At 41.5% G+C, this 10,530-nt stretch overlaps 1 protein-coding gene across 1 annotated transcript; it reads left to right on the plus strand.

Moving 5' to 3' along the window:
* Positions 1 to 944: 944 nt before the first annotated feature.
* LOC131221636 (trans-ocimene synthase, chloroplastic-like) lies at positions 945 to 7,529 on the plus strand. The gene is made up of 7 exons (XM_058216927.1): positions 945 to 1,204; positions 1,276 to 1,525; positions 2,505 to 2,871; positions 3,109 to 3,327; positions 4,836 to 4,974; positions 5,998 to 6,246; positions 7,041 to 7,529. Exons 1-7 carry the CDS (start codon positions 980 to 982, stop codon positions 7,329 to 7,331), a joined length of 1,740 nt encoding a protein of 579 aa, XP_058072910.1. The 5' UTR covers positions 945 to 979; the 3' UTR covers positions 7,332 to 7,529.
* The last annotated feature ends 3,001 nt before the right edge of the window (positions 7,530 to 10,530 follow it).

Raw genomic sequence — 10,530 nt, forward strand, 5'->3', positions numbered from 1 at the left:
CTGCCGTCAGATGCTCCTCTATGTTAGAAATAGAAGGACAGCTTAAAAAGCTTACCCAAATCTTCCATCTTACATCTGATGGAGGGCTTGGATATGGTGTTTATACGTTAATCTAGTACATCTGGTGACGTGTAGATGAGGTGCCTTGTATACGCGTATGGGCGTACAAAGTCCCGAGTAGCAAAGTAAAATAATAAATGTGAGGACAAGGAGGATGCGTACTAACGAAATCATGCACACTATACAAGCGGATGCTGTTTGGTTAGTGACGCTGAGCTATATATAAATCTTAGGTGGACCACTGAAAAAGTAGTGACCACCGGCCAGGTGGCCAGTGATCAGTGCTATGTGGAACCCACCATGATGTATAATGTTTTCTCCACGCGGTCCATACATTTTGAAAGATAATTTTAGAAACTGAGGTATATATAAATCTCAGGTGACTAGTGGTTGGTGCCATGTGGACCCTAACATGATGTATAATGTTTTCTCCACGCGGTCCATACATTTTGGAAGATAATTTTAGAGTTTGATTCCAAAACTGAGGTATATATAAATCTCAGGTGGACCACTAAAAAAGTAGTGATTGCAGGTCTACCATTAAAAACCTCTTGAGGCCCACTATAATGATTATTTGACATCTAACTTGCTGATTAGGTCATAAAGACTTGGATGAAGGGAAAAAATATAGCACCTTGATCTACAAGCTTTGGTAGACCCCAAGAAGTTTTTAATGGTGGGCGTTCAATCAACACTGTGTGGTCCACTTGAGATTTGGATCAACCTCATTTTTGATATCATAACATAAAATAATCTCTAGGAATGGATGAACGGTATGGATGAAACACATACATCATGGTGGGGCCCACGGAGCATCGACCGCCACTAGCCAATCCATTGGCTAGTGGCAGGGTCAGTAGCCAATCTGTTTCTATATAAGAATTGGCACTCTTCCTTTCTTACCATTGTCTCCTCACAGATGGATTTTCTTGTTCAATCCCCACCGTTCTCTTCCATCGTTGTCCCCAAGCCTCTCCAGCTCCAACGGATCCAAATCAGATGGAGACCCAAATGGACACTGCTAGCACGATCAATGGTTGGATCTAAACCATGCATGTCGCAAGAGATCTTGCGCCGATCGGCGAATTATCACCCTACGATTTGGTGTCCCAAGCTAATCGAGTCTTTAACAAGCCCCTACACAGTAAGTTGGGTTAAGCTTGTTTGTTCACTAGGTCTGAGCTGGGTCATTACTAACATGGTGCATTTTTGTAGGACCGACGCTTTGTGGCCCGCCTTGAAGAATTGAAGATTGAAATCAAACGGTTGATTAAAGAGACTGTAGAGCCGTCCGATCGACTAAAGCTCATTGACTTGATCCAACGACTTGGAATTGGATACCACTTTGAGAAGGAGATCAAGGAAGGGCTAGATGATGTTTATGCGGCCCACTTCGATTATGATCTTTGCTCGGCTGCCCTACGATTTAGACTTCTACGACAGCATGCTTATGAAGTCACCTCAGGTATGGTTTTTGCTTGGTTGCTTACAGGGAAAAATCCTACCGTGATCAATTAAAATCGGGCAGCCATATACACGTGTGTGTAGGGGTGTGAGTGCGTGTGTGAAAAAAAAGCAGCCATATACACGTGCCACTTACGTATGCCAATCAGGACCATCCAGGTTGATTTGCATTTCTCTTTGCTATGGCCATTAGAGTTTTGGATAGGCTAGTTTTGGATAGGCTGAAAATCGGGGCCATAGAGTTTTAAGGGGTGCCACATCACGTGGACTGTTCAGATTTCATGCCCATGACACCTGTGCAAAGGTGTAGACGGGTGCTCATGTAAAAAAGTGCGCAGGTGAGGTGAGCTCATGTAAGAATGCTCACCTGTTCACTAGTCCTCACTAAACTTTTTGAGAACTCTTCAAGTGGGCCTTTAGATTTTGGGCACATGACACATGTGTAAAGGTGTGTATGTGCATAGGTGAGCTTGCCCTCCCTCTCTCTCCCTCTTTCTCTCCACTATACATATACCCACACCTACACCACATGTGCACTTGATTCCATGATCTCACTGTTGAAACAGAGTCGAGTCTGTCTTCCACTAAGCCATGGTACTGGACTCGATCTGTATTGTTTTCCTTCCTCTTTTCAGACATGGACCTGATTGTAATCCATGGCCTCCATCTACAAGCACCATCACTACCATGTTGAACGGTTACATGGTGCTAATTATCTTCCTGCAACACTTGGTGATGGTGATACATCTAAAATGGCACTAAGAAAATAGAAGCATAGTTTTCTTTTTTTGGTGTTACATCTAAACTGGCACTTATAATTTGGACTGTTAAATTTTAATTACTTGGATCCACGTGTCCAATTTCTGAGTAATTTCTAAGTGCCTGTGTATCATCCATCACACAACACTAAAGTATCAAAATTTTTCTCATGTAACTTTGATTTGTGTTTGTGTTTGTTTTTTTTTTTAAAAAAAAAACAGACATTTTTAACGAATACAAGGAGGGGAAGTTCAAAGCATGCATAAGGCGAGATGCACAAGGGCTACTGAGTTTATATGAAGCTTCATACCTTGGAATGCATGGAGAAGTAGTGTTAGATGAAGCCATGGAATTTAGTAGAAGTCATCTCAAGGGCTTGATGGGAAGCATGGACAGTGATCTAACGGTGCAAGTGCAACATGCATTTGAGATTCCCATGCATTGGAGGATGCCAAGGCTAGAAGCAAAACACTACATAGATGTGTATGAGAGAGAGAATGGAAAGAGTTTGGTTTTGCTTGAACTAGCCAAGTTGGATTTCAACCTTGTCCAATCCAAACACCAGCATGATCTCAAGGAGTTATCAAGGTAACCCTCTCACCCCAAATCTCTTCAGTGATTGGGACATGATCCAGTGATCCTAGTTACATCCAGTCATTTGGACGGTTAGATAGAGTGTCTTTAGTAATAGTATACGCTGGCAATTTGTGCACCTGCTTACACTGGATCATTTCTAGTAGCTTAAACAAAAAAAAAAAGAAAAAAAGAAAAAAAGAAAAGAAAAGGTTCAGTACATTGCAGAGTATGATTTTTATGATTCATCAGGTGGTGGAGAGAGTTGGGTTTGGCCGAGAAGCTTCCATTTTCAAGGGATCGATTGGTGGAGAATTACGTGTGGGCGATGGGGATTGCTTCAGAGCCCCAGTTTTCAAAGTGCAGGATAGCTATCACCAAACTCGTTTCGATTTTAACGGTGATAGATGATATGTACGATGTGTATGGATCACTAGATGAACTTGAACTCTTTACGGAGGCAGTTGAGAGGTAATACCATCCTTATTTTATTTTATTTTATTTTTAAGTAGGAAAGGCCCCGTACATTGAGTATAGACTGAAACTCAATGTTTCGAGCATCTATACCGTCCGTTGATGCACTTGAGATTGGTCAAAAGGATAATTTCGGGCACCACTTTAATAGGGCCTACCAAATGAAACGGTTTTGATCACTTAAATTTGGGTCCCACTAGTTGTGTTCCGGTATACATTCCTTCCACCCGGCCGCCCATCATATCCATATATAAGCCCCACCCTCGAACCGGCGACAAGAGGTCAGCTCAAGACTCTCTAATCGCTCTCACACCCTTATCTAACAGATACAAATTCCTAATTACATGTCTGAATAAAACTGTCCCAACTAGCCATACCAACTCTATCCAGCCATCTGCCGGCCCGTTCCCTTCTCTTGGTACCAGAGATATGAAAAGATTCCCCTCCTATTTAGGCCCTCAATCCCAGTCAACCATGATGTAGAGCAGGTCGCGGACAGTTACATGGCCAAGATGGATCAGAAAAGGCCCGGTCGACGACAGAAGTGATCCGGACCATCGAACTTTAAATCGGGCGTATCTTGCAATCCGGAATGAGTTATCTGACGTAAAATATATGATTTTGGGGTAGAACGAGCTACTTTAGCCAACCGAGTTGCGCAGCCCGTAATTGCGAAAAACCCCTGGATCGATGGTCGTTTCCCCGTTTTAATTTCACTTTTACTATAAATAGTAAGTTTTAGTTTGATTATAACTCTTCATCCGTCGGGCTTTAGGAGTTGCGCCCAACGTGAAAAGAGCTTAGAATAATTAGGAGAACGGTTTGGTGAAGCCAAATAGGACACTTACTATTTTTGGCCGAAAACCTTGCGCACTAGTAGACATCACGACCGTCTATAAATAGTAAGTTTACTATTTATAGTAAGTCGCGGATTCTAAGAGTTTGAGTTGTAGTTTGATTCTGATTTCTTTCCCATTGCTTGGTACCCCTATTTAAAGGGTTGTGAACTCGTTTTTATTCATCAATTAATCAATTTCGAATTTATTAGAATTTATTTCTATTTTCTGCTTTCTTTCCTCGTGGATTCGAGAAGTCTCTGTGAGGAGTCCAGAGAAGCTCCGTGGATTCGGAGTAGTTATCTTCATCACGTTCATCCCTGCGTCAAACCAATACCTCCACTTCCACATGGAATTCTACTTGCCCCTGAAAGCATCACCACAAATTGAAAATCTGAATCTATCGTTACTTGATTTTAATCACACACTTTTTTAAAAAAAATAAAAATAAAAATTCAGTTAGCTTGTTAGTACACCCACTGTCAGTTCACACTTCACTGTTAATCACACACTTAAACATTCATTCATCCATATACTCAATCCTAACCGTGGAAACTGGGGCCCCTAAAGCAGATGGTCCACTGCCCAAGAATCAAGCTCATTAAATGATCCTAACCGACTGATGGTTTTCAAATTATTTATTTATTTATTATTATTATTTTTTTTCAGGTGGGACATTAAGGATGTGGATGTCCTTCCAGACTATATGAAGATATGTTACCTAGCGTTATACAACTTTGCAAACGAAATTACCTATGACACCTTAAAAGATTATGGATGCAACGTCTTACCTTTCATCAAGAAAGAGGTAGTCAGATGTATCATTTCACCTTTCTTTCATTTTTTATATAATACTCTAGTTGCATAAGGATACTTGGACCATCTAAACCATTTTTCCGGACAGTCCATTAGTGCAGTGTAGCTCAAGAGGCAAAAAAATAAAATACAAATACTTAAATGTTTTTTTCCTGGGTTTTGTTTATAAAGTCAACGAATATATCTCATTACCAGCAAGCTTGATTTGAATATGATTCAAATCCGACTCATTTAAAAAGGATTAAGCGCACCAGAAGTTTATGTGATTGGAAGGTGTATGGTGCTATAAAGATGCTAATGACAAATCCACTCCGTCCATCAGTTTTGGAAGACAATGATACAATATGATATGAAAATCAGGTGGTCCAAAATTCTTGTTAGCCACACTATATTTGTGCCTAAGGTTTGTTTATGGATTAAATGCTCACCATTGAAAACTATAGAGGCTGCAAAAGTTTGTTTATGGATGATATTTATGCCTAAAGTTTATCTGAGTGGTAATAATGCCATGAACAGTTTGGATAGCAAATAAACATCACGTTCAGCTCAAGTAAGGTTTTAACGGTGGATGTTTCTTTTCTAACCTTTTGGTGTGGCGTGGTACTTATAAGTTTTGGATCTGCCTGATTTTGAGAACCTTGTCCTATTGTAATTGAAAAACTGATGAACGGAGTAGATTTGTCACGGGCATCTCTGTGGGCCACACACAGCTTCCAAGTACAGGAACTTCGGGTACCCGAGGCACATGCAATCAGCCTCCATTTAAAAACTGGATCCAGGTGGGCCAAGTTGGATTGGGGAGAACACAACTTGGGTCTAATTTTGGGTCCGGACTTTCGGATCCAGACCCACCCATGGGTCTAATTTTGGGTCTGGACTCATTAACTGCCTGGCCAACTCCACCAATTCGCACTTACACAGTGCTATGAGAGCATGTTACGTTTCTCAATTTTCAAACATTTTCTTGTTAATTTTATTTATCTAACTAATCATCTTCTAATCTTGTTTAATCCAGTGGCAAAATTTATGTAAAGCATACTTAGTGGAAGCAAAGTGGTTTAGTAATGGGTACACGCCAACCCTTGATGAATACTTGATGAACGGTTGGATATCTGTGGGTGGCCCAGTGGCCATGGTTCATGCCTATTTTCTTCAAGGATGCCCAATCACCAAAGAGTTGATTGATCAGTTTATGGACGGCTCAGATCTAATTTATTGGTCATCAGTAATAACTCGGCTTAGCGATGACCTGGGAACTTCTGAGGTACGTGGCTTGTATTTACACAGCGGCTTGGATACATACATATATGTATATGTGCACGTGGGAAGGAATATGGCACAGATGTGTAAGATCTGACTTTTATCTGTTTAAGCCCATGTACCAGAAATACAATGGGTGGATGATATACTACGCTCTGTCTGGAGGCATCTACCCGTTAGATGTTGTCCTTGGTTGATTGAACCTTTTCTCCAACCATCCAATTATAAATGGTCCAGATCTAATACATGTGTGACGAGGTAGCACGTACGTGTGTGATATCTGATCTTTATATCATGTGAGATCCACTGATTAAATCTTCTAGTAGAACTATAAGGCCATCACAGCTTAGGTGGGCCACAGCATACCAAAACAAATGAATGGCTGGGGGAAAAATTTATAACCGTAAATTTATTTTCTGTGCTGTGACCCACCTAAAGATTGAAATCGTAGTATTTTCTAGTCCGAAGATGTAAGCATCATTTCCAACCTATGGAAAGCTCAGATCTCATTCACGTGTTTCATATTTGCAATTGACCCCACGTGTGAATTTGTAGGGATCTACACGTGTGTGGAATTAGATGGATCACAACTCAAAAACAGCATTTATTGAATGATCTTTACCATCCAACCAATGGACCATCTTTCTATGGTTGCCTGTAACTTTTGATTACTATCCAAAACCAGGCTACGGCTCAGATGCTCATAGATCATTTCGATGGTGCACTTTTTAAGTTGTGGCCCATCCAGGAGGTGGTCTGATAGACTGGGTTCATTAGTCATGTTTTTTGAAATTGAAGGCTGAGATGAAGAGAGGGGATGTACCAAAGGCGATCCAATGCCGCATGAATGAAACTGGTGGACCCCAAAAGAGTGCGCGAGGACACATCAAGGGCTTGATGAGTGATGCATGGAAGAGATTGAATAAGGAGTGTTTGAGAAGCTCTCTTCCCAAAACATTCGTAGAGATGGTCTTGAACATGGCACGTACGGCTCAATGCATCTTCCAGCATGGAGATGGCATAGGAACTGCAAAGGGTGTGACCAGGGACCGGATCATCACATTATTCAAGGAACCAATTTCAATTTGATTATCTTCATTGGTTTGGCAAGCACGTGGAATAGAGGTGGGCTGTTTTGGGTCACCAAGGCCTTTTGATCAGATGATCATAACAGTCACGTTGTTGGAAAATGGGTCAGGTGCAGGCCCAATTCAGATAAGCTTGGGTTAGGTCTGATTGAGTGTGAGCTAAGATGATCCAGACCAGACCCATTTATCTGTTCGTGGGCCAATGTTGTTTTCAGCTAATTTCTATTTCCCTATATAATATAGATCCTTGTTGTGTGTATATGGGAAATGGCACCATGAGGTCCACCTCATGGGAACTTCCCATGAGGTGAAGCCGTGTGGGCCCCACCATTATGTGTGTCGAACATCAACACCGTGCATTTCATGGGTTCCCTTAACTTTTTGGGATATCCCAAAAATTAGCCATATACGGAACTCAAGTGGGCCATACCATCTAAAACCATGTGAAGACATGCCTAAAACATATAAAAGCACTTGGTTGGGCCCACATGAGTTTTGGATGAGGCTGAAACTTGGTCTGACCCTTCATCCAAGTGAGACACACACAATAGATGGGCTAGATTTGTGAACCACATCTCAGTGGGCCCAATAAATGATTATGAATATTTTAATGGGAGGGCGATCCTTCTCAACTGTTGTATGTGGTGTGGCCCACCCAAATCAAATATTGACTTGATTTTTAATCCCGTTATACACACACACACACACACACACACACACACACACACACACACACACACACACACACACATGGAAAAGATTCTATGCTGTCGAGCTCGTGGGAACTCCCCATGAGGTTGAGCTCTGTGGGCTCCACCGTGATGTGTGTCGAACATCAACATCGTGCATTTGATGGGTCTCCTTTAAATTATGGGATATCCCAAAAATCAGCTGAACTCAGGTGGGCCATACCATCTAAAATCATGTGAAGACATGCATAAAACATATAAAAGCACTTGGTGGGGCCCACTTAAAATTAGGATTCATCTGAAACTTGGTTTGACCGCTCATACAAGTGGGACACACATAATGGATGGTCTAGATTTGTGAACCATATATCGGTGGGCCTAACAAATGATTATGAATGTTTTAATGGAGGGTAGCCCCTCTCAGCTTCTGTATGTGGTGTGGCCCACACAAGTCACAGATTGACTTGATTTTTAAGCCCTAGGCCCAAAATGGAATGGTGCATCTGACTGATGGGGTAGATGTTAGACATGCATTATGGTGGAGCCCACACAGCTCAACCTCATGGGAAGTTCCCATGAGCTCGACCGCATAGAATCTTTTCCCATATATATATATATATATATATATATATATATATATATTACAGAATGGTGCAAGGAAAGTTATAGATAAAACCTCTCCAGGCATGCAAAGGGATTTGCCTTTAATTCGAATTGTACGATACCGAAACCGAGACCCGATCTAAAACACAAATCAAATTTATGGTCAGTCTCAAGAGCTTTTAAGTGGATTGGATTAGGACATAAGGTTTAATTGGTTAGGTTAGGGCCAGATTTCTTAGCCCATCTATTAAATGGGTTAGGTTTGGGCGAACGCAAATAAGACCAAACCCAATGCACTGTTAGGTTTAATTCTACTACAGGTACTTAGATTTTAAGTATGACGCAGGGAAGACTGAAATAATAAGAGAAATATCAATATCTTTGTCAAGTTATTAAAACCTTGAAATCAAAAGGAGAACTTTTGTGTCCATAAGAAAATAAGAGAACATTTGAGTATTTTATTGAACAATGTATGTATGATTTCTTGATTACACTACCAGTAAAGAAAATGAAAAGTCCTTAGTTAAAATTACTCAAAATATAAAAATTCTTTTAAAGCTTAATATCATAATTTTAACAAAATTCTCCTAAAGCTTAAATTGCAAGAAATAGCTAGAAAGTTCAAATAAATCTTATTAGAGGATTCCTAGTATAATCACAAGTGTTATGGGAAGAATGGGTTGATCCATGAGAGAAGGTCAGACCAGCAACTAGTACGAACCAATGGGCCAAACTACTCAGAATATAATCAAGGTCAGAGCTGGGATAACCACAGGTTGACACGACTATAGGTCGGCATGACCTTCATTGAGCTTTCCAGAAGAACAGCTTAATAGGGTCGTCAAACTTGGCGATGAAGCTAAGGGTTACTGAAGTTAATGATCACAAGGACATCACAAGCTTGCTTGGTCGGTATTATCATCGGAACGACACCAACCTCCCCATAGCTTGACCTTGATCACCTCTTAGGCGCCGCTACCTCTATCAACCGACCTTATTTACGGGTCGGACAGGTTTATCGAATTCCAATTGACCTTCAATCTTATCCAAGGAAACTACCTGAAGTAGAATTCCATAGATCTTCGGGATCAAGGATCTTGGGAATATCTCTAATATGATAGGAGTTGTAATTCGAGTACCTGATATTCCCTCTATTATGAATAGAGAGGGCCTCCGATGGTGAAAGGTACACACAACTTTTACACACTGATAACCCCTTTCCTCTTAGACCGTTTCTATAAAGGCCTAGATCCCTGACTTTGGCGTCAGAGGGTCTCCTGCATTGGTCAGGGTCTTCTTTGTTTGTTTTATGTGTAGGCACCCGAGGGTCAAAGAAGGGTCTACCCGAAAATCACATCAACAGTTTACCGCCGTCTGTGGGAAAGACATTAAAGTCGTTTACTGATTTACTAAATAACTGTGATGGCTAAAGGGAAAAAGAAAGTCCGAGCCTCCCTTATTGCGCCTGATCTTACGCCACTGGAGCAGCTCGACAGTCATCGAGATTCCACCTCCCAATAGCAAGCTGACTCCGGTCCCACAAGGTAAGCTCAACAATCTCACAATAGAGGAGGGTGGCTGAATTCCCTTGAGCAAAAGGTTGAAATGCTGAATAATAACATGAACTCTATGAGATAGTAGTTGGTACAATTACAGCCCTAACAAGTACAGAGGACCACCCAGGAAGCTGAGCAAGTGGTCCACATTCCTCCTTAGCCTTTTAACACGCCTTCCGCCTCTCAGAGGAGCCGACAGCCCAGATCGATAAGGCTGGCCCCTTTTTACGTTTCTAGGACTGCAGCTTTACCCGCTTTCGACCTACGCCATGAGCTGGACAGAAAGAAGCGCGGCAAAGCTCCGGTCGAAACTATGACCGAGAGCGGCAAATCGTGGGAAGCTGAGCTTAAG

This window comes from Magnolia sinica, chromosome 12 (genome assembly GCF_029962835.1).
Source record: "Magnolia sinica isolate HGM2019 chromosome 12, MsV1, whole genome shotgun sequence".
Classification (NCBI taxonomy): domain Eukaryota; kingdom Viridiplantae; phylum Streptophyta; class Magnoliopsida; order Magnoliales; family Magnoliaceae; genus Magnolia; species Magnolia sinica.

What these genes read in the sequence shown, in the direction of transcription:
- LOC131221636 (XM_058216927.1), top strand. Translation starts at nt 980, where the DNA reads ATGGATTTTCTTGTTCAATCCCCACCGTTCTCTTCCATCGTTGTCCCC. An exon ending in CTTTAACAAGCCCCTACACA is followed by an intron (nt 1,205 to 1,275) that starts GTAAGTTGGGTT and finishes GCATTTTTGTAG; the next exon opens with GACCGACGCTTTGTGGCCCG. An exon ending in TGCTTATGAAGTCACCTCAG is followed by an intron (nt 1,526 to 2,504) that starts GTATGGTTTTTG and finishes AAAAAAAAACAG; the next exon opens with ACATTTTTAACGAATACAAG.